Source organism: Myotis nattereri (assembly GCF_964212035.1).
Source record: "Myotis nattereri genome assembly, chromosome: X".
In the NCBI taxonomy this organism is placed as follows: domain Eukaryota; kingdom Metazoa; phylum Chordata; class Mammalia; order Chiroptera; family Vespertilionidae; genus Myotis; species Myotis nattereri.
The window spans coordinates 38,871,433-38,895,418 of record NC_138078.1 but is presented as its reverse complement, the minus strand read 5'-3'; the positions used below and the strand labels follow the sequence as shown (position 1 = coordinate 38,895,418).

Here is a 23,986-nt window from a genome sequence, read left to right as displayed (position 1 = left end):
AAGGAATTTCAATGTGCTAAAACTTTAGTCATGGACCTTTCCCAAAGTGATTTTTAAAATGGGAAATTTTAGAATATACTGATTGTTAATCCTGATAAAAAGCCAAAGAAATATATTCTTTAAATAATTTTCTTAAAAAAATATTTTTATTGACTTCAGAGAGAGGAAGAGAGAGAGAGAGAGAGAGAGAGAGAGAGAGAGAGAGAGAGAAAGAAACATCAACAATGAGAGAGAAACATTGATCGGCTGCTTCCTACATGGTCCCCACTGGAGATTGAGGCCACAACCTGGGCATGTGCCCTTACTAGGAATGGAACTGTGACCTCCTGGTTCATGGGTCGACAATCAACCACTGAGCCACAACAGCTGGCTCTCTGACATCCCTTAAAGGGTCCTGGATTGCTAGAGGGTGCAGGTCAGGCCGAGGGACCCTACCAGTGCGCAAATCTGTGCACTGGGCTGGTTTCGGCCCGATCTCCACGGCCCAGGCCAAAGGACCCCACCAGTGCACGAATCCATGCACTAGGCCTCTAGTATGCATATAAGATCTTTGGTTAATCTCTTTCCGCCCTCTCCCTTCCTCCCTTCCCTCTGAGATTCATCAATCAGTTCCATGTTTCCATGCCTGTGTGTTGAGCATCTGCCCCCTGGTGGTCAGTGTGCATCATAGCTACTGGTCGAATAGTCAAACGGTGGCTTAGGCTTTTATATATATACTAGGGGCCCAGTGCACGAAATTCGTGCACTGGGTGGGGGGGAGGGAGTGTCCCTCAGCCCAGCCTGCCCCCTCTCACATACTGGGAGCCCTCAGGCGTTGACCCCCATCACCCTCCGATCGCCTGATCGGCCCCTTGCCCAGGCCTGATGCCTCCGCCAGAGGTGTCAGGCTTGGACAGGGGACCCCCATCTCCCCCCAATCACTGGCTCTGGCCCCCGCCCAGGCCTGAGGCCTCTGGCCCAGGAATCATGCCTGGGCAGGGGACCCCCATCTCCCTCTGATCGCTTGCTCCACCCCCCGCCCAAGCCTGACGCCTCTGACCCAGGTTTCAGGCCTGGGCAAGGGGACCATCATATCCCCCCAATCCCCGGCTCCGCCCCCCACCCAGGCCTGATGCCTCGGCCAGAGGAGTTGACCCTCATCACCCTCCGATCACCAATCACCGGATCGGCCCCTTGACCAGGCCTGAGGCCTCCGGCAGAAGTGTCAGGCCTGGGCAGGGGACCCGCAGCTCCCCGCGGTTGCAGGCTCCGCCCCTGCCCAGGCCTAACACCTCTGGCCTAGGCGTCCGGCCCGGGCAGCGGGGACCTGCAATGGCAGCGGGGGGCGCCGTGATCGTGGGCTACGCTTTAGGCCCAGGCAAGGGACCCCTAGCTCCTGGGACTGCCAACTTCGACCGTGCCCAGCTCCCATCGCTGGCTCCACCCCTACTTCCTGCTATCACTGGCCAGGGCGGCAAAGGCACCTGATTCTCCGATCATGGCTGGGGGGCAGGGCAAAGGCGACCCCAGGGCCGCCTTTGCCCTGCCCCCCAGCTCTTAGCTCCCCCCTGGGTTTCCGATCACTGTCAGTGGCAGGGTGCTTCTTCCTGCTTTCCCTTTCGCCTCCCTGCATTGTGCCTACATATGCAAATTAGCCGCCATCTTGTTGGCAGTTAACTGCCAATCTTAGTTGGCAGTTAATTTGCATATAGCCCTGATTAGCCAATGAAAAAGGTATCGCCGTACGCCAATTACCATTTTTCTCTTTTATTAGTGTAGATACTAGAGCCCGGTGCACAAAAATTTGTGCACTCAGGGGGGAGGGGGAGGTCCCTCAGCCCGGCTGGGCCCTCTTGCAGTCTGGGACCCCTCGGGAGATAACGACCTGCTGGCTTAGGCCTGCTCCTGGGTGGCAGAGGGCAGGCCCAATCCCTAGGTGCAGCCCCTGGTCAGGCTCAGAGCAGGGCCGATTGGGGAGTTGGGGTGCCGCCCCCTGTCATGCACAGAGCAGGGCAGATCGGGAGGTTGCGATGCCACCCTCAGTCACGCTCAGGGTAGGGCCGATTGGGGGGTTGGGGCACCGCCCCCTGTCACACTCAAGGCAGGGTCGATGGGGAGGTTGCAGTGCCACTCCCTGTCACGCACAGAGCAGGGCCAATCAGGGGGTTGGGGCGCTGCCCCCAGTCATGCACAGAGCAGGGCCCATCAGGGGGGTGGGGCTCCGTACCCTGTCACGCACAGAGCAGGGCCCATCAGGGGGTTGGAGAGCTCCCCCCTGTCATGCACAGAGCAGGGCTGATCAAGGGGTTGGGGCGCCGCCAGTCTCACACTCAGGGCAGGGCCGATGGGGAGGTTATGGCTCTACCCCGTCACACACAGAGCAGGGCCCCTTGGGGGGCGGTTGGGGTGCCACACCCTGTCACAAACAGAGCAGGGCCGATCAGGGGGTTGGGGCGCCGCACCCTGTCACACACAGAGCAGGGCCGATCAGGGGGTTGGGGTGCCGCAGCCTGTCACACACAGAGTTGCAGGGCAATCAGGGGGTTGGGGAGCTCCCCCATATCAGGCACAGAGCGGGGCTGATCAGGGGGTTGGGGCGCCTTCCCCTGTCACGAACAGAGCAGGGCAAATAGGGAGGTTGTGGCCCTGCCCCCTGTCACACACAGAGCCGCAGGGCAATCAGGGGGGTTGGGCGCTGCCCCCATCACACTGATTCTGGTGCCGGGAGGCCTCTCGGCTCCACTGATCCCGGTGCTGGGAGGCATATTACCCTTTTACTATATAGGATAGAGGCCTGGTACACGGGTGGGGGCCGGCTGGTTTGCTCTGAAGGGTGTCCTGGATCAGGGTGGGGGTCCCCACTGTGGTGCCTGGCCAGCCTGGGTGAGGGGATGATGGCTTTTTTTTTTTTAAATATATTTTATTGATTTTTTACAGAGAGGAAGGGAGAGGGATAGAGAGTTAGAAACATCGATGAGAGAGAAACATCGATCAGCTGCCTCCTGCACATCTCCTACTGGGGGTGTGCCCGCAACCCAGGTACATGCCCTTGACCGGAATCGAACCTGGGACCCTTCAGTCCACAGGCCGACGCTCTATCCACTGAGCCAAACCAGTTTCGGCGGATGATGGCTTTTTGCAGCTGGTCACACACCCTTCAGGGTGGGGGTCCCCACTGGGGTGCCTGGCCAGTCTGGGTGAGGGGCTGAGGGCTGTTTTCAGGCTGGTGGGTGACTGAAGCTCCCAACCGCTCCTTTTTTTCTTTTTTTTTTCTTCTTATTCTGGGCCAGCTTTAGCTCTGGCTCCAGCTCTGAGGCCTCAGCTACTGAAAACAGGTATCTGGTTTGTTTTTGTTCTATAATCGAAACAGTGTATCAACTCCAGCTCTGAGATCTCGGCAGGCTGAAAGCAGGTTTCTGGGGTTTTGTTTAGCTTCTATATTTGTAACAATGTTTCAAACTGCAAGCTCAGAGGCCGGCAGCGGCAGGCGGGGAACGTTGGAGTTCTCTGTCACTGAAGCAAGCAAGCCTCATGTTAGTTTCAAGCTTCCTGGCTGCCGGCCGCCATCTTGGCTGACAGTTAATTTGCATATCGCCCTGAATAGCCAATGGGAAGGGTAGCGGATGTATGCTAATTACCATGTTTCTCTTTTATTAGGTAGGATACTAGAGACCCGGTGCACAACATTTTGTGCACTCGGGGGGGTGTCCCTCAGCCCGGCCTGTGCCCTCTCACAGTCTGGGACCCCTTGGGGGATGACCATCTGCTGGCTAAGGCCTGCTCCCCAGGGGATTGGGCCTAAACTGGCAATCAGACATTCCTCTGGCAGTCTGGCAGCCCTTGGGGGATGTCGACTTGCCAGCAGGGAGGAGACCTAAGCTGCAGTCGGACATCCTTAGTGCTGCTGAGGAGGCAGGAGAGGCTTCCACCACCACCGCTGTACTGGCAGCCGTCAGCCTGGCTTGTGGCTGAGCAGAGCTCCTCCATGTGGGAGTGCACTGACCACCAGGGGGCAACTCCTACATTGAGCATCTGCCCCCTGGTGGTCAGTGTGTGTCAAAGTGACCAGTCATTCCCAGTCTTTCTGATGTTAGGGTCAGTTTGCATATTACCCTTTTATTACATAGGATATCGGCCTGGTGCATGGGTGGGGGCCAGCTGGTTTGCCTTGAATGGTGTCCCGGATCAGGTTGGGTGTCCCGCTTGGGTGCCTGGCCAGCCTGGGTGAGGAGCTGATGGCTGTTTTCAGGCTGCCCGCATCCCCTTCAGGGTGGGGGTCCCCACTGGGCTGCCTGGCCATCCTGGATGAGGGGCTGAGGGCTGTTTTCAGGTGGGCCAAGCCTGCAACTGAAGCTTCCGGTCTCTCCTTTTTTTCTTTTTTATTCTGGGATTTATTTACCTTCTGTAATTGAAACTTTGTTGCAGCTCCAGCTCCGATGCCGGCTGTGTGTAAGCAGGTCTCTGCGGTTTGTTTCACTTCTATAATTGAAACATAGTTGCATTTCGGAGCTATTGCTTTCAGGCTCAGAGCCGGGTTCAGCAGGCGGGGAACTTTGGCTTCTTCCATTGCCGGGGCAACCACGCCTCATGTTCGCTTCAGCTGCATGGCTGCCGGCCGCCATCTTGGTTGGCAGTTAATTTGCATATCACCCTGATTAGCCAATGGGAAGTGTAGCAGAGGTATGGTTAATTACCATGTTTGTCTATTATTAGGTAGGATATATATATATATATATATATATATATATATATATGAATACAAAAGAGAGAAATGTACTAATGACAACCCAAGAAGTGGTAGTGACATAGTTTTTAGCTTTTATAGAAAACTAGAAGGCCTGGTGCACGAATTCATGCATCAGTGGGGTCCGTTGGCCTGGCCTGCGGGATCATGCTGAAACCGGCTCTCCAACATCCCCCAAGGGGTCCCAGATTGCAAGGGAGCACAGGTCAGGCTGAAGGACCTCATCAGTGCACGATCTGGGCCAGGGAGCAATGTGGGTGGTTAGCCAGCTGGGGAGAAACCGCGGGAGAGCTCCAGGGCATGTCCAGCCCATCTTGCTCAGTCCCAATCAGCTGGCCCCCAGCAGCAAGCTGACCTACCAGTCAGAGCATCTACCCTCTGGTGGTCAGTGCACATCATAGTGACTGGTTGACCAGTTAACTGTCCCCTTGTGGTCATTGCACGTCATAGCAAGTGGTTGAGCGTAGCATATCATTAGCATATTATGCTTTGATTGGTTGAATGCATCACTGGATGACTGGACACATAGCATATTAGGCTTTTATTATATAGGAGTAGAGCTAAAAGGGATTATCTGGTCCAGTACCTCAAGATACTGCAGCTCTTAGAATTAGGGTGATTTCTCCTACGTTCTAGATTTCATCATGCTTGAGAATAGCTGATATAGACTTTCAATATTTATGCGAATTATACAGAAATCACATACAGATAAATTATACTATGCCTGAATTTCATATTTTAGACATTTCAATAGATAAAGAACACCTTATGCATTAAAATAATGGATCTTTGCCATCTGTGTGGACAGTATTCTCTACATCCCTATTAATGTTATTGAGGGCACAGAGAACATTTAATTTATTTTCTACTCTCTCACTCCTGCCTTCATCTAAATACAGTGTCTAGTCCTCCCCCTTGAGTTCTTTCTATGAACCACATTCATTATTTGTAGACTGTTGTATGTTTCTTTTCTTTTTTCTCAAATTTTTATTTTCGTGTTTAAAGTATTACAAATAGTAGTACATATGTCTCCTTTTTTTGTTGTATGCTTATTTTCAAAGGAACTGTTGATATAATGGGAAAATTGTTCCTCTGAAAATAAAAATAACAGCTTTGGTCCCTAATGAAAAGTTCTGAGAAAAAGACAAGCTGAACTTTGGAACAATGTGGGGAATAGGCAGAGGTGGTTTTCGTGGGTGGTGATCATGTGAAAGGACAGCTGGACAGAACCAGAATCAGACTGCTACAAGCAATTTCTGACTCTATGGAGTCTGTACCTGTTTTTGTTCACTACTGTATACTTAGCAGCTAGCACAGTGCCAGGCATATAATAAGCATGCAGTCAATATTTGTTGAATAAATAAATGCTATTTTAGCTTCCTGCTCAAGGATTTGGCATCCAGAACAGTTTTGAGATAATCATTATATGAATTTTCTCTTAATAGAAAAAAGGAGTTGCTTGTTTTTGTTTCCTTTGAGATCTTAGGCTTGAAAAGTCTCTTTGATATCTAACATTCAGAGGAAAAGTTGAGTCCTATTACTGCAAAAGGGAACAAGGGGAACATTTTTGTGTGCAAGTGTGGTTGCTTGTTTTAAAACACACACATAGAAATTACTAAATAAGAAAATGTTTTCCAATCTGCAGCATGAAAAAAACATAGGGTAATAAAAGTTTTTATATAGTATTTATATATACAGTTTCCTTATTTCCTTACATCTTTTTATCAATAGAAGATAGGCTGAAGCAGTAGAGAGTGCAGAAAAACATCCAGTGACAAAGTAAATTTTGCTTTTAAAAAATCAGTTTTGAGAATAATTTCTCATTGGGTATGTTGATAAATTGACATTTTTAGGGGGAAAATTAGCTCAAGGGGTGGGAGGATGATGAAGAGGGTAAAGGGGTTTAAGGTGACAATAAAATATACAGTGATAGAAGGAGACTAAACTTTGGGTGGTGAGCACATGATAAAATATACAGATGATGTAGTATTATAAAGTTGCACACCTGAAACCTATATAATGATATTAACTGTTACTCCAATAAATTTAATTAAAAAAATAAAAAATTTAAAAATCTCAAAACCAGGTCTTCTTTTATAGATACATGGTACAATGTATTTAATCATAAAAGGAAAAGAATCCCCCTTCCTTTTTTAAAATTTCAGTACTCTATCAGAAAGATTAGTACCTAGAGTGATACTGTCCAATGGAACTTTCTGCAATGATGGAAATGTGCTATATCTAACCTGTCCTGTATGGCAGCTACTAGCTACATTGGCCATTGAACACTTGAAATATGGCTATTGAAACTGAGGTACTGAATTTTTATCTTATTTAATATATGTTTAAAATTATCATACAATAAAATTGACTTCTTTTTGGTGTATAGTTCTATATTTTTTTTTTAGTTTCTTGAATTTTAACACAAATATAGATTCATTTAATTACCACTACAACCAGGATAGCACAGTCCCATCACCACCCAAAACTCCCTTGTGCTGCCTTTTTATGGTCACTCTTTCCCCACCCCTCATCTGACCTCTGTCATCCCCTTTAGCTTAAATGTTTAAATTTTTAAAGTAATTTTCTTAGAAAATCATTTGGCCTCAGGCTGGTGATATTAGAGTTTAAAAGAAAATCTCTTTAAAAACACAAAAGCCTTCATTTTATAGTGGCTATGTTTATAATGAATCTCTTTCAAAATATATGTCCAAACTATATGTGGTGTGGCTATTCTGCAGTATGTGTGTGTATGTATATGTATGTGTGTGTGTGTATGTATATATATATTTATTTATGTCAGAGAGGAAGGGAGAGAGAGAGAGATAGAAACATCAATGATGAGGGAGAAGCTAAAGGAGAGATAAAATATGATATATTAAAATAAGTGGAAGATTTAACTATATAACTATTGTAGCTGATTTAAAATGAGATTTCCTACTCTGAATTACTTTTAATTATATTTTTAGGGTTGTTTTTATTTTATGGAACAAAGCTTTTTAGTAGGAACCAATAATAATGATAATAGTGCCCATATTTTATCAGCCCTTAGAACATTAATACCCTATTACCACTCAAAATCAACAGGTCTAAAACAAAATTCATTTTTTTTCTCTCCACTACAACCTCTCAACCTCCTCCAGTTTTCCTTTTCTCTCTGATATCCACTGGCCCAAGCCAGAAACCTTTAAGTCATCTTACTCATCTCCTTTACCCTCTATACCAGGGGTGGGCAAACTTTTTGACTCGAGTGCCACAATGGGTTCTTAAACTGGACCGGAGGGCCGGAACAAAAGCATGGATGGAGTGTTTGTGTGAACTAATATAAATTCAAAGTAAATATCATTACATAAAAGGGTACGGTCTTTTTTTTTTTTTAGTTTTATTCATTTCAAACGGGCCGGATCCGGCCCGCGGGCCGTAGTTTGCCCACGGCTGCTCTATACTCTCTTTACTAGGTCTTGCCCTCCTAAACTTTATCTTGGCACTGCCCCTTTTCTCTTTACCCCCAGCATTCATGCCTTAATTCAGATTTCTGTTGTACCATTATTGCAATTACAATAACCTCCTAACTGATCTCCCATTCTCCCATGTCACTTCATTCCACCCCAACATAATCTTCCACAGTGCCTCCAAAATGATTCTTCTCTAAAATGCAAATATGATCATGTCACCCCCCTGCTTAACTTTTCCATCGCTCTTTGTTACCTACTAGAGGCCCTATGCACAAAATTCATGCAAGAGTAGGTCTTCCTTCCCCAGCTGTCGGCACTAGCTTCCCTCCGTCACCTGGGACCTGGGCTTCCCTCTGGCCGCCAGCAGGAACCTGGGATCCAGGCTTCCCTCGCAGCCCCAGCTTCATCCAGAAGGTCGTCCGGAAGGATGTCCAGTCTAATTAGCATATTATGCTTTTATTATTATAGATAGGATAAATTTTAAACTATTATTGGCATACAAGAGGCCCTATAATAAAGCAGTTGCTTAATTCTTCAGCCTGTCATATTTCTCTACTTTTGTGCATCCATTTGTCTGGAATTTCCTGCCTCATATATCCTTGTTGATTTCTGTTTGTCTTATAACATTCTGGTATTATCACTGCTAAGAAGCCATATTTTCAGGAATGAATGGCTGTCCATTTTCTCTATTCTCTCTTCTAGTATTGTTTCCTGTGACTATGTCATACTCAGCTTTGCATCCTGAGAATCCCAGTTCTTGGCACATATAATAAGTTCTTGATAAATATTAGTCGTTCAATGTTTACTTTTATATTATTCGCTGCTGCAAAGAACTGCTTTCCTATCTGTTTACTCATCTGATCCTTATAACAACCCGGAAGACAATAAGGCATAGTTCCCATTTTTCAGATGGTAGAACTAATGGGTATGGTTGGCTACTAGGTGGAGAAGTGATACTGGAACTCAGATCTTCTGATTTCCAACCCAGAGTACGTGTGTCTGAGAGAGTGAGTGACTACATTATAAATTTTTGTAATATATCAACCAAAGAGATGCACACAGTCATGGTAGTAGGTCTAGGGTGTGTTTGTCTATGAGTATGTTTCAAAGGCATGATCAGTACCTGAGTCATGTACACCTACATATAACTTTACCATTCCTGTAGGTACACAAGACATTTGTGTTTCTTTCCAAAGATAATAGTAGTGTTGAGAAGTAGTAGAGAAACTCCATTACTAGTAGATTGTACTATTTTTTTTTTCATTTTAAAATGTGGTGTGCAATGATTGTTTTTAGGTTCTATGTCATGTAATTTAATTAAACTGACTTCTGAAATTTTCCTCCAAAGGTTTCACTGGAAGAAAAAACTGCAACTATTATTTATGACCCTAAACTACAGACTCCAAAGACCCTACAGGAAGCTATTGATGACATGGGCTTTGATGCTATTCTTCACAATCCTAATCCTTTCCCTGTTTTAACCAACACTGTGTTTCTAAGTGCCATTGCTTCACCGACTCCGCCATGGGACCATATCCAAAGTATATTGCTCAAGACCAAGGGTGTCACAGATATTAAAATTTCCCCTCAGCAAAGAACTGCAGTGGTGACAATAATTCCTTCTTTAGTGAATGCCAATCAGATAATAGAGCTAGTTCCGGATCTCAGTTTAGATACTGGAACTCTGGAGAAAAAGTCAGGAACTTGTGAAGATTATAGTATGGCTCAAGCCGGTGAAGTCATGCTGAAGATGAAAGTGGAAGGAATGACCTGCCATTCATGCACTAGCACCATTGAAGGAAAGATAGGGAAATTACAAGGTGTTCAGCGAATTAAAGGTAATACATCAGGTGTTATTTGTTTATTTTGTAAGGCTCAGCTTTCTGCTTGGCGTTTTAACTTTCTGCTTTATTCTTAAGCATGGGATTTGAATCTGTGGGACTGGAATGCTTATTGCTTCATTGAAATCTGAGGTATAGTGTATTCCCAGGATTATTATCAGTAAAGCTAATGATTAAAAGTTACATGAGTCTTGAACTAGCAGAAAAGGCAGTTGGGGTGGTGATTCATGGAGTTCAGAGTTCTTAATGCAACATGCCTGGGGTTTTCTTTATAACTAATATTTCTACTCAGGCATGCAGAAACTTGGAGACCATAGATACAGTGGTCATATCTTTTACTTTTTCCAGTATATGTCAATAACATTTTCTGAAAAGAAAATAATTGTTTTAACAAAGGATAATAACAACAATGAGAGAGAAACAATTTTGTGTGGTATTGATTTGGTCTACAGAATGTTTTCTGAAGTAGCCCAAGGATAATTGAATTAAATAATTGTTTTTCTTTTTATTAATTAGTCTCCCTGGACAACCAAGAAGCTACTGTTGTTTATCAACCTCATCTTATCACAGTAGAGGAAATAAAAAAGCAGATTGAAGCTGCGGGCTTTCCAGCATTCGTCAAAAAGCAGCCCAAATACCTCAGATTGGGAAGTATTGATATAGAACGTCTAAAAAACACACCAGTCAAATTCTCAGAAGGATCACAGCAAAGGAATCCATCATATACCAATGATTCCACAGTCACTTTCATCATAGATGGCATGCATTGTAAATCATGTGTGTCAAATATTGAAAGTGCTTTATCTACACTCCAATATGTAAGCAGCATAGTGGTTTCTTTAGAGAATAGATCTGCTGTAGTAAAATACAGTGCAAGCTTAGTCACTCCAGAAACTCTGAGAAAAGCAATAGAGGCTGTATCACCAGGACAATACAGAGTTAGTATTATAAGTGGAGCTGAGAGTACCTTAAACTCTCCCTCCAGCTCATCTCTTCAAAAGATTCCTTTGAACATAGTTAGCCAGCCTCTGACTCAAGAAACTGTGATAAACATTGATGGCATGACTTGTAATTCATGTGTGCAGTCTATTGAAGGTGTCATATCAAAGAAGGCAGGTGTAAAATCCATACTAGTATCCCTTGCAAATGCCAATGGAACTGTTGAATATGATCCTCTACTGACCTCTCCAGAAACTTTGAGAAAAGCTATAGAAGACATGGGATTTGATGCTACCTTGTCAGGTAATTTATCACTTTTTTCTTTTATTTTTCATTTATTTATTTATTTTGCTTTTTATTGAATTATTGGGGTGACATTGGTTCACAAAATCAAACAGGTTTCAAGTGTACAACTCAACAAAACACCATCTGCACACAGGATTGGGTGCCCACTGCCCCAAGCAAAGTCTCTTTATGTTCCTGTTCCCTTCCCCCCATAGACCACCAAACCTAGTCCCTACGCCCTTTTCCCTCTATCACCATATTGTTGTCTGTTTCTGTATGTTTTATATATACCTCACACACACACACACACACACACACACACTTTTTGTGCTTAATCCCTTCACCTTCTTCTTTCATACAGCTGCCCAGTCCTGCTCCTCTCTGACAGCTCTCTGGTCTGTTCCATGTATCCAGGCTCCTGTTTCTATTTTGTTCATCAGTTTGTTTTGTTTATTAGATTCCACATATAAGTGAGATCATATGGTATTTGTCTTTCTCTGACTGACTTATTTCACTTAACATACTATTGTCTGAGTCCATCCATGCTGTAGCAAAAGGTAAGATTTCCTTTTAGTATTTCACTGTGTAAATGTACCACAGTTTTTTACCCTCTCATCTACTGCTGATCACCTGAGCTGTTTTATATCTTGTCTTTTGTAAATAATGCTACAATGAACATAGGGATGTATATATTCTTTTGAATTAGTGTTCTAGGTTTTTTCAGACATTCCCAGAAGTGGAATCACTGAATCAAAAGGCAGTTCAATTTTTTATTTTTTGAGGAAACTCCATACTGTTTTTCTAAGTGGCTGCACCAATCTGAATTCTCACCAGCAGTACACAAGAGTTCCCTTTTCTCCATATACTCTCCAACACTTGTTCATTGATTTATTGATGATAGCCATTCTGACAGGTATGAGGTGATATCTCATTGTAATTTTAATTTGCATTTCTCTGATGTTAAGCATTTTTTCATGCGTATTGGCTATCACTATGTTCTCTTTCAAGAAGTGTCTATTCGTGTTCTTTGTCCATTTTTTAAATTGTTTTTTCTTCTTCTTGGTGTTGAATAGTATAAGTTCTTTATATATTTTAGAAATTAACCCCTTATCAGATGTTTCATTGGCAAATATGTTCTCCCATTCAGTGGGTTTCCTTTTCATTTTGTTGATGGTTCTTTTTGTTGTACAAAAGCTTTTAAGTTTTATGTAGTCCCATTTTTAATATTTTCCTTTGTTTCCCTCTCCTGACTAGATATATTTGCAAAAATATTGCTAAAAGAAATACCTGAAAATTTACTGCCTATGTTTTCTTCTAGGATTTTTATGGGTTTGTGACTTACATTTAAATTTTTAATCCATTTTGAATTTATTCTTGTGTATGCTGCAAGTTGGTGGTGTAGTTTATCTTTTTTGGCAAGTATCTGTCAAATTTTGCCAACACTATTTATTGAAGAGACTGTCTTTACCCCATTGTATGCTCTTGCATCTCGTTAAATATTAATTGACCATAAAGGTCAATTTATTCTGGGTCCCTTATTCTGGTCAATGGAACAGAATTTGAGGTTCTTGTGTAGTACCATGCTGTTTTGATTAATATAGCCTTGTACTATAGTTTGATATCAGGTAGTATGATACCTCTAACTTTATTCTTGTTTCTCAAGATTGTTGAGGCTATTTGGAGTCTTTCTTGGTTTCATATAAATGTTTGGAATATTTGTTCAAAATCTGTGAGGTATGCCATTGGTATTTTAATAGGAATTGCATTGAATCTGTAGATTGCTTTGGGTGTGATGGATATTTTAATGATGTTATTTTTTCTTATCCATGGACAAGTTATATGCCCCTACTTATTTATATATTCCTCAGTTTCTTTCTTCAGTATCTTATAATTTTCTGTGTACAGGTCTTTTACTCCCTTGGCTAAATTTATTCCAAGGTACCTTATTTTTGTTGTTGCAGTAGTAAATGGGATTTTTTTTTTTTTTGAGAGAGAGAGAGAGAGAGAGAGAGAGAGAGAAAGAGAAAGGGAGATGGAGAGAGAGAAACATTGATCGTTTACTTCCTATATGTGCCCAATAGGGGATGAAACTTGCATGTGTGTCCTGATCAGGAATTGAACCTGCAACCCTCCGGTACATGGGACGATACTCCAACTGAGCTACACCAGCTAGTGTGGATTCTTTTCTTAATTAATCTTTGTGATAGTTCATTGTTGGTGTATAAAAATGCCACCGACTACTGAGTATTAATTTTGTATCCTGCCACTTTGCCGAATTCTTTTATTAGATCTAGTAGTTTTTGGTGGACTCTTCAGGGGTTTTTACATACAAAATTATGTCATCTGCGAGTAATAACAGTTTTACTTTCCCTTTTCCAATTTGGATGCCTTTTATTTCTTCTTCTGATTGCTGTGGCTAGGACTTCTAGTACTATGTTGAATAAAACTGGTGAAAGTGGACATCCCTGTCTTCTTCTTGATCTTAAGGGAATGCTTTTAGTTTTTGCCCATTGAGTATGATATTGGTTGTGGGTTTGTCATATATGGCCTTTATTATATTGAGGTATGATCCTTCTAGTCCCATTTTGCTGAGAGTTTCTATCAAAAATGGGTGCTGGATTTTATCTAATGCCTTTTCTGCATCTGTTGATATGATCTTGCGATTTTTATCCTTCATTTTGATTATATGAAGTATAACGCTTATTGTTTTTTGGATATTGTACCAACCTTGCATCCTCAGAATAAATTTCACTTGATTATGGTGTATGATCTTTTTTTAAAAAATATATTTTTATTGATTTTAGAGAGGAAGGGAGAGGAAGAGAGAGATAAGAACATCAGTGATGAGGGAGAATCATCCATCGGCTGCCTCCTGCATGCCCCCCACTGGGGATCGAGCCTGAAACCTGGGCATGTGTCCTTAATTGGAATCGAACCTAGGACCCCTAGGTCCGCAGGCTGACACTCTATCCACTGAGCAAAACCATCTAGGGCTGATCTATTTAATGTATTGCTGGATCTGGCTTGCTAATATTTGTTGAGGACTTTAGCATCTATGTTCATCAGGGATAACAATTTTTTTCCATTGTAGTGCCTTTATCTGGTATAGGAATTAGGATAATACTGGCCTCGAAAAAAGAGCTTGATAGTCTTCCCTCCTCTTGAATTTTTTGGAATAGTTTGAGAAGGATGGGTGTTAGTTCTTTCTTGAATATTTGATAAAATCTGGCTGTGAAGCCATCCCATCCAAGAGTTTTGTTTGCTGGGAGTTTTTTTTTAAATTAATGCTTTGATTTTATTAGTTGTAATTGGTCTGTTCAGTTTTTCTGATTCTTCCTGGCTTAGTTTGGGAAGATTGTGTGTTTCTAGGAATGTATCCATTTCACCCAGGTAGTCTAGCGTTTTGGCATATAGTTGTTCATAGTATTTTCTTGCAATCCTTTGTATTTCAATGGTATCCGTTGTTACTTCTCCTGTCATTTCTGATTTTATTTATTTGGGACCTCTCTCTTTTTTTCGTGATGAGTCTGGTTAAAGGTTTGTCAATCTTCTTTATCTTTCAAAGTACCACCTCTTACTTTTATTGATCATTTGTATTATTTATTATTTTGTCTCTATGTCATTTATTTTTGCTCTAATCTTTATTATTTTATTCCTTCTACTTACTCTGAGCTTTGTTTGTTGTTCTTTTTCTACTTCTTTTAAGTGTAGGATTAGATTATTTAGTTGAGATTTTTCTGGCTTCTTGAGGCAGATTTATAATGCTATGAACTTCCTTCTCAGGACTGCTTTCAGGTTGTCCCATAGGTTTTGGGTTGTTGTGTGTTCATTTTCATTTGTTTCCATGAAGATTTTGATATCTTCCTTGATCTCATTGTTAACCCATTCGTTATTTAATATTTTATTTAGCCTCCAAGTATTAGAATTTTTTTCAGTTTTTTTATTTTAATTGATTTTTAGTTTTATACCATTGTGGTCAGAGAAAATGCTTGATATGATTTCAATCTTCTTGAACTTATTAAGGTTTAGTTTGTGTCCTAACACATGGTCTTTCAGAATGTTCCATGTACTTGAGATGAATGTATATTCTGCTGTTGCTTTGGGATGAAATGTTCTGTAATCATCCCTATATAAAAACCCAGGGTCTATAACGTCCAAAACGACTGAAGGCTTGACCGACCAGAAGTCAGTCCTACAGTCAGTGCTGGGTTGCCGTGGCGACCCAGCACTGACTGCAGAGGGGGCTGCGGATCAGGCCTGGAGAGAGAAGCAGGGTCTGATCTGTAGCCTCTGTGGCAGCTGTTGATCAGCCCTTGCCTCTCTCTTTCTCTCCGGGCCTGGCCAGCAGCTGTGCCTCTCTTTCTCTCTGGGCCTGTCCAGGGGGCTGCTGATCAGCCCCACCTCTCTGATCAGGCCCAGAGATAGGCCCAGAGATGCTGACTGGCATAGAAACTGACCAATCAGAACCAAATCTGGGTGAAGTGCGAGGAGCCAATAGCTGCCTAGGAGGTGGAGCTTTTGATGCTGACTGGCATAGAAACTGACCAATCAGAACTTAATCTGGGTGAACTGTGAAGGCAGAACCTAAGGTGAGGGCTGAGGAGGGGTTTTAAGGGCAACAGCTGTTTGGTGTAAGGTGTAAGAAAGTGGTTCAATTTTTTAATGACTAGCTTGGCAGTATAGTGCATATGGCTGGCCATCAGTCCAGATATACGGATTATGTATTTTTGTCTGCCAAGAGCATCTCCTCCTGCTGAAAAAGGCTCCCCTCTCCCACTTAAGCAATCCTATTCTATATAATCTATACTAATAAAACGGTAATATGCTAATTAGACCAGGTCGACCGGCCATCTTTCGGAAATCCGACTTCCTTCTAGACAAAGCCATGGTGGTAGGTACCGAGGCAGAGGCCATTAGGGGAGATCAGGCCAGCAGGGGAGGGACGTTGGGGGTGAGATCAGGCTGGCAGGTGAGGGAAGTTGGGGGTGACCAGGTTGGCAGAGAAGGGCATTTGGGGGTGAGATCAGGCCGCAGGGGAGGACCTTTGGGGGCAAGATCAGGCCAGCAGGGGAGGGCAGTTGGGAGCAGCCAGGCTGGCAGGGGAGGGCAGTTGGGGGGTGAGATCAGACTGGCAGGGGAGGGCATTTGGGGGTGAGATCAGGCCAGCAGAGGAGGGCCGTTGGGGGCAAGATCAGGCCAGCAGGGGAGGGCAGTTAGGGGCAATCAGGCAGGCAGGCAGGCAGGGAGAGAGGTTAGGGGCAATCAGGCAGGCAGGCAGGTGAGCGGTTAGGAGCCAGCAGTCCCAGATTGCAAGAGGGATGTCTGACTGCCAGTTTATTCCCGATCAGGCCTAAACCGGCAGTCGGACATTCCCCAAGGGGTCCCTGATTGGAGAGGGTGCAGGCTGGGCTGAGGGGAACCCCCCCCGTGCAAGAATTTCGTGCACCAGGCCACTAGTCCTATCTAATAATAGAGAAACATGGTAATTAGCCGTACCTCCACTACCCTTCCCATTGGCTAATCAGGGTGATATGCAAATTAACTGCCAACCAAGATGGCGGCCGACAGCCAGGCAGCTTGAAGCGAACAGGAGGCTTGCTTGCTTCAGTGACGGAGGAAGTCAACGTTCCCCGCCTGCCTTGCCGGCCTCTGAGCTTGCAGTTTAAGAAACATTGTTACAAATATAGAAGCTAAACAAAACCCCAGAAACCTGCTTTCAGTGAGCCAGGCTTCAGCCAGCAGGACTGCAACATTGTTTCAATTAAAGAACAAACGCAGATCTCTGTTTTCAGCCAGCTGGGATCTCAGAGCTAGAGTGAGCAGGACCGCAACAGTGTTACAATTATAGAACCCAAACAAACCAGATACCTGCTTTCAGCAGCTGAGGCCTCAGAGCTGGAGCCAAGCCTCAGAGCTAAAGCTGGCCCAGAATCAAAAAAGAAGAAAAAAAGGACAGGTTGGAGCTTCAGTCACCCGCCAGCCTAAAAACAGCCCTCAGCCCCTCACCCAGACTGGCCAGGCACCCCAGTGGGGACCCCTACCCTGAAGGGGGTCTGACCAGCTGCAAACAGCCATCCTCCTCTCATCCAGGCTGGCCAGGCACTCCAGTGGGGACCCCCACCCTGATCCAGGACACCCTTCAGGGCAAATCAGCCAGCCCCCACCCTTGCACCAGGCCTCTATCCTATATAGTAAAAGGGTAATATGCCTCCCAGCACTGGAATCAGCGGAGCAGCGAGGCCTCCCAGCACCGGGATCAGCGGAGCCGCGAGGCCTCCTGGCACCAGGATCAGCGTGACAGGGAGCAGCGACCAAACCCCCTGATCGCCCTGCGGCTCTTTGTGTGACAGGGGGCGGGGCCACAACCTCCCTATCTGCCCTGCTCTGTTCATGACGGGAAGGCGCCCCAACCCCCTGATCAGCCCTGCTCTGTGCCTGATAGTGGGGAGCTCCCTAACCCCCTGATCGCCCTGTGGCTCTGTGTGTGACAGGCTGTGGCGCCCCAACCCCCTGATTGGCCCTGCTCTGTGTGTGACAGGGTATGGCACCCCAACCACCCCCCACGGGCCCTGCTCTGTGTGTGACAGGGTAGAGCCATAACCTCCCCATCGGCCCTACCCTGAGTGTGAGAGTGGAGGCGCCCCAACCCCCTGATCAGCCCTGCTCTGTGGGTGATAGAGGGTGGCGCCCCAACCCCCTGATCGGCCCTGCTCTGTGCGTGACAGGGTATGGAGCCCCAACCCTCCTGATGGGCCCTGCTCTGTGCGTGACAGGGGAGAGCTCCCAACCCCCTGATCGGCCCTGCTCTGTGCGTGACAGGGGGCAGCGCCCCAACCCCCTGATCAGCCCTGCTCTGTGCGTGACAGAGGGTGGCGCCGCAACCTCCCCATCGACCCTGCCTTGAGTGTGACAGGGGGCGGTGCCCCAACCCCCCAATCGGCCCTACCCTGAGCGTAAGTAGGGGTGGCATCACAACCTCCCGATCCACCCTGCTCTGTGCATGACAGGGGGCGGCACCCCAATTCCCCAATCGGCCCTGCTCTGAGCCCGACCAGGGGCTGCACCTAGGGATTGGGCCTGCCCTCTGCCACCCGGGAGCAGGCCTAAGCCAGCAGGTCATTATCTCCCGAGGGGTCCCAGACTGCGAGAGGGCACAGGCCGGGCTGAGGGACCCCCTCTCCCCCCCGAGTGCACAAATTTTTGTGCTCCGGGCCTCTAGTATATAATGAAAGGCTAGTATGCAAATCGACCGAATGGCGGAACAACCGGTCACTATGACATGCACTGACCACAAGGAGGCAGACGTTCAATGCAGGAGCTGCTCTCTGGTGGTCAGTGCACTCCCACAGGGGGAGTGCTGCTCAGCCAGAAGCCGGGCTCTAGGAGAACCAAGATGGCGGCATAGGTTAACGCCGGAGTTTGCTGCTTTGAACAACTACTTCAAAAGTGAAACTAAAAGACGGAAGGGACATCACCCAAAACCACTGGAACGCTGGCTGAGTGGAAGTCCTACAACTAGGAGGAAAGAGAAACGCATACGGACACTCAGAGGAGGCGCAGTGCTGAAGTCAAATTCTGAGGTGCGGAGTGCGCGCGCGGAGCGGGCTGGCGGCGGAGGGCGCGGTTGGCGTTTTCAATCGGGAGGGAGTCGCAGACTCTGAGCTCCAGATCCCGGCCAGTCTTTAGGGACCCAGACTCAAACGGGAGAAGCGGGACTTCCTGGCTACGGTCAGAGCGAGTGCAGCTTTCTCTCCGAGCTTTGCAGCGGGTGCTGGGACTCAGAGAGGCAGAGCCCCTGGGGACAGGACTGAGAGCCGCCATCACTGCTCTCTCCGGCCCACCCTGTTGATCCTGTGCGACCCGCCCCGCCCAAGCCCTGCACAGAGGCATTTGCCGGATAGCCTCAGGCAAAGGCCAGATTAGCACCTCCCTAGAGGACAGAAGTTCTCTCACTGCAGACACAGCTGATTCTCATAGCCACTTGGCCTGGAGGTCAAACCCTCCCTGGAATTAGCTACAAGATTTAACTATAAGACTGCGCACAAAGACCACTAGGGGGTGCACCAAGGAAGCATAACAAAATGCGGAGACAAAGAAACAGGACAAAATTGTCAATGGAAGATATAGAGTTCAGAACCACACTTTTAAGGTCTCTCAAGAACTGTTTAGAAGCCGCCGATAAACTTAATGAGATCTACAAGAAAACTAATGAGACCCTCGATGTTATATTGGGGAATCAACTAGAAATTAAGCATACACTGACTGAAATAAAGAATATTATACAGACTCCCGACAGCAGAACAGAGGAGCGCAAGAATCAAGTCAATGATTTGAAATGCGAGGAAGCAAAAAACACCTAACCGGAAAAGCAAAATGAAAAAAGAATCCAAAAATGCGAGGATAGTGTAAGGAGCCTCTGGGACAGCTTCAGGCGTACCAACATCAGAATTATAGGGGTGCCAGAAGATGAGAGAGAGCAAGATATTAAAAACCTATTTGAAGAAATAATGACAGAAAACTTCCCTCACCTGGTGAAAGAAATGGACTTACAGGTCCAAGAAGCGCGGAGAACCCCAAACAAAAGGAATCCAAAGAGGACCACACCAAGACACATCATAATTAAAATGCCAAGAGCAAAAGATAAAGAGAGAATCTTAAAAACAGCAAGAGAAAGAAACTCAGTTACCTACAAGGGAATACCCATACGACTGTCAGCTGATTTCTCAACAGAAACTTTGCAGGCCAGAAGGGAGTGGCAAGAAATATTCAAAGTGATGAATACCAAGAACCTACAACCAAGATTACTTTATCCAGCAAAGCTATCATTCAGAATTGAAGGTCAGATAAAGTGCTTCACAGATAAGGAAAAGCTAAAGGAGTTCATCACCACCAAACCAGGATTATATGAAATGCTGAAAGGTATCCTTTAAGAAGAGGAAGAGGAAGAAAAAGGTAAAGATACAAATTATGAACAACAAATATGCATCTATCAACAAGTGAATCTAAGAATCAAGTGAATAAATAATCTGATGAACAGAATGAACTGGTGATTATAATAGAATCAGGGACATAGAAAGGGAATGGACTGACTATTCTTGGGGGGGAAAGGGGTGTGGGAGATGCGGGAAGAGACTGGACAAAAATCGTGCACCTATGGATGAGGACAGTGGGTGGGGAGTGATTGCGGATGGTGGGGCGGGAACTGGGAGGAGGGGAGTTATGGGGGGAAAAAAGATGAACAAATGTAATAATCTGAACAATAAAGATTTAATTAAAAAAAAAAAAAAAAAAAAAAGAAGCCGGGCTCATGGCTGGTGAGCTCAACAGTGGTGGTGGGAGCCTCTCCCACCTCCGCAGCAGCACTAAGGATGTCTGAGTGCCACCTTAGGCCCGCTCAGTCAGACATCCCCCGAGGGCTCCCTGACTACGAGAGGGTGCAGGCCGGGCTGAGGGACCCCCTGAGTGCACGAATTTTGTGCACCGGGCCTCTAGTATCAATTAAAGCCATTCTATCTCGTTTAGTGATGGCGAACCTGTGACCTGCATGTCAGAGGTGACATGTGAACTCATTTTTTTGGTTGATTTTTCTGTGTTAAATGGCATTTAAATATATAAAATAAATATCAAAAATATAAGTCTTTGTTTTACTATGGTTGCAAATATCAAAAAATTTCTATATGTGACACGGCACCAGAGTTAAGTTAGGGTTTTTCAAAATGCTGACACGCCGAGCTCAAAAGGTTCGCCATCACTGATCTAGTGTGTTGTTTAAAGTCAATATTGCCTTGTTGATTTTTTTGTCTGTAAGATCTATCCACTGATGTCAGTGGGGTGTTAAAACCCCCTGTTATTACTATATTGCTGTTATCTCTCCCTTAAAGTCCACCAAGATTTCATTTATTTGTTTTTTCTTTATCGTTGAAAGTATTACAGATATCCTCTTTGTTTCTTTTCCCCCATTGACTCCCTGTACCCCACCCCTGCCCCTCCCAGTCCTTTACCACTCTATTGTCTGTGTCCATATCCTATATAATAAAAGCCTAATATGAAAATCAACCGAACGGCGGATCAACCGGTTGGTGGGGGATGGGTCTAGTGAACGGATAGCGCCACGCCAGCCAAGGTGGGTGCCAGCGGGCAGAGGGAGGAGACAGCGATTGGGGGGGGCAGTGGTGACCAATGGAGGGGTGATGGGGAGGAAGGGAGATGGGGCCACTGGCTGCCTCCCACAGAGAGAGGCCACTAGTGGCAGAGGCCAGGAGGTGGGGGATAGGGCTGGCCGCTCACCGGCCAGCTCTGTCCCCTGATTGGCCCGCTGGTCACCTCCTGCAGAGGGAGGCCAGACTGTGGCATAGGCCCACTTCCCCCCCTGGGAGCGGGCCTAAGTTGTCAGTCAGACATCCCCTGAGGCCTATCAGACTGTGAGAGGGCGCAGGCCAGGCTGAGGGACCTCCCCCCACCCCACAAGTGCACAAATTTTCATGCACCAGGCCTCTAGTATGCATATAAGGTCCTCATATAATCATTTCCCACCCCCTCACCCCCACCTTCCCTCTGAAATTTGTCAGTCTGTTCCATGCTTCTCTGTCTCTGTATCTATTTTGTTCATCAGTTTATTTTGTTCATTAGATTCCACATATGAATGACATCATGTGATACCTATATTTCTCTGCCTGGCTTGTTTTGCTTAGCATAATACTCTCTAGGGCCCTCTGTGCTGTCTCAAAGGGTGAGGGCAATCTGGCTGCAACATCTGTCACCCCATTGATCGCCAGGGTTGATTCAGCCGATCTGGCTGGTTAGGTGGGTGTCCCTCTCCTCCTTCACTGATCCATGTGCATCCCTCCCAAAGCTGCATGCTTGGTTGAAGAAGACAACCTTCCCCCCAAAGGAGAGGACTGGTCTTTTGTCAAGGTTATATGAGTAGCTGCACTCTCCTGCTAGAACCTCCAAACAAGCTCTCAAACAGGTTCTTGATCCTTTACTCACTCTCTTCTCCTCCTGGTATCCCTAAGAAGCAGATGTTATTAACACTTGCTATTTTCCCAGATATCTCTTAGACTTGCCTCATTTAAAAAAAATTCTCATTTCTTTTTGATGCTCTGCTTGTGTACTTATTATTATCTTGTCCTCAGAACTGCTGATTTGATCTTCTGCTTCACCTAACCTGCTATTGATTCTTTCTAGTGTATTCTTCATTTCAGGTATTGTAGTCTTCATTTCTGACTGGTTCTTTTTTATGGTTTCTATGTCCTTTTTAATGCTTACTGTATCTTTGTTTAAGTTCTCACTGAGATCATCAATTCTTCCCCTAAGCTGGTTGAGCATCCTTATAACCATTGTTTTAAACTTAAATTTCATTTAATTTGTTTTCTGGGGATTTCTCTTGTTCTTTCTATTTGGGGTATATTTATTTGTCTCCCCATTTTGTCTGTTTGTATTGGTTAGATCTGCTATGACCCCCAAATGTGTTATAATTGCTTTATGATGAAAGTGTCTTGCTGTGCTTAGTGGCACAGTCTTCCAGATCACCTGAGCTCAATGCTCCAGGGATGTTTCTTGTGGGTTAGGTGAACCCTCCTATTGTAGTTGTGTCTTGAATGCTGTTGATGCTTTTGTGGGTGGAGTTAACACTTCAGGCTGGCTGACTATAAGGATAAACCTCAATCACCGTATATGAGTCACTGTGCAGGGGCTGCCCCTGTGGTAGAGTTGTTCCCAGCAGGGTCTAGTGCTTGCAAGACTCCCCTTTTGAGTGTGCCACATATGTGACTAATTAGGTTGGGCTCAGGTTTAGTCTGAAGCCCACCACTGGTTGTGTTGGTTCTGCATCCACTTGGGCAGGGTCCAGGTACAGGTCGATGTCTGATGTTGTATGTAACTAGCCTTTGGCTACCTATCTGTGCTACCATGCCCTCCTCTGTTTGTGGCTGTCTATTTGTCCTGGGTTGTATGGGAGGGACCAATCTGTGTACAAGGGTCAGCTTCCTCCAGCTTAGACTGAGCACATATCTATAAAAAGTCCAAGGCTCCCTGAGGTCGGCCTCCACTTGTCAGCTACTCTGCCTCCCCCAGAGTTTGCCTGGTATTTCTCTAGAGCCTTTGAAAGAAAGACTGTAGAGTGGGCCCAGGCTGGCCATGATGCACAGACCCTTCTACAGGCTATCAGCTCAGTAGGGCGGGGTGAGATGGGTCAGGAGGAAGGGGCTAATGGGTCCCCTACTTGGGGCCCCACAGTCATACAATCATTGAGGGAAAAGTGGCCCGTATTCCAGAGCCAAACAACTCTGTCTCTGTCAGAGCTTCCAACTGTAGTTCACCCTGGAGGAGCATGCCACAGGTTCAGATTGGGTGCAGTCAGCCATCCCTTCTGTAGGAACAAGCTCAATAGGGTGGAGCCAATGGGACTCAGGAAGATAAATCAAAAGATTCTCCCTTTGGGGTAGTATTGACCAATCCCACAGGAAGGGGCCAATTATTTTGTCCTGGTTCCACACAGTAGCTGAGGGAGACACACTCTATCTCCACTGCAAGCTCAGCCCACACTATCCCAGGAAGGGAAAGAAGAGCCCGCCCTCCAACATGCTTGCTGGCAACATCCCCAAAAGAAGATTGTTTGGCCTTCCCAAGTCCCAGTGACCCCCACCTGGCTGAGCTCAGTTCTGCAGGGGGAAGGGTGTGCTGCTAGGAGATGGAACATTCAGGAGTGATTCCCTCACAATGTTGTCACACAACACAGCCCC

At 45.7% G+C, this 23,986-nt stretch overlaps 1 protein-coding gene across 1 annotated transcript in view; it reads left to right on the top strand.

The window, feature by feature from the left end:
* The window catches only part of ATP7A (ATPase copper transporting alpha), a gene marked incomplete at its 3' end in the record, with an annotated part of 177,092 nt that overhangs the window by 84,311 nt on the left and 68,795 nt on the right, over positions 1-23,986 (top strand). Inside the window, exons 3-4 of the mRNA XM_081080790.1 lie at positions 9,527-10,016; positions 10,536-11,261. Of these exons, the coding sequence (XP_080936916.1) occupies positions 9,527-10,016; positions 10,536-11,261 (1,216 nt within the window). The remainder of the gene's footprint in view (positions 1-9,526; positions 10,017-10,535; positions 11,262-23,986) is intronic.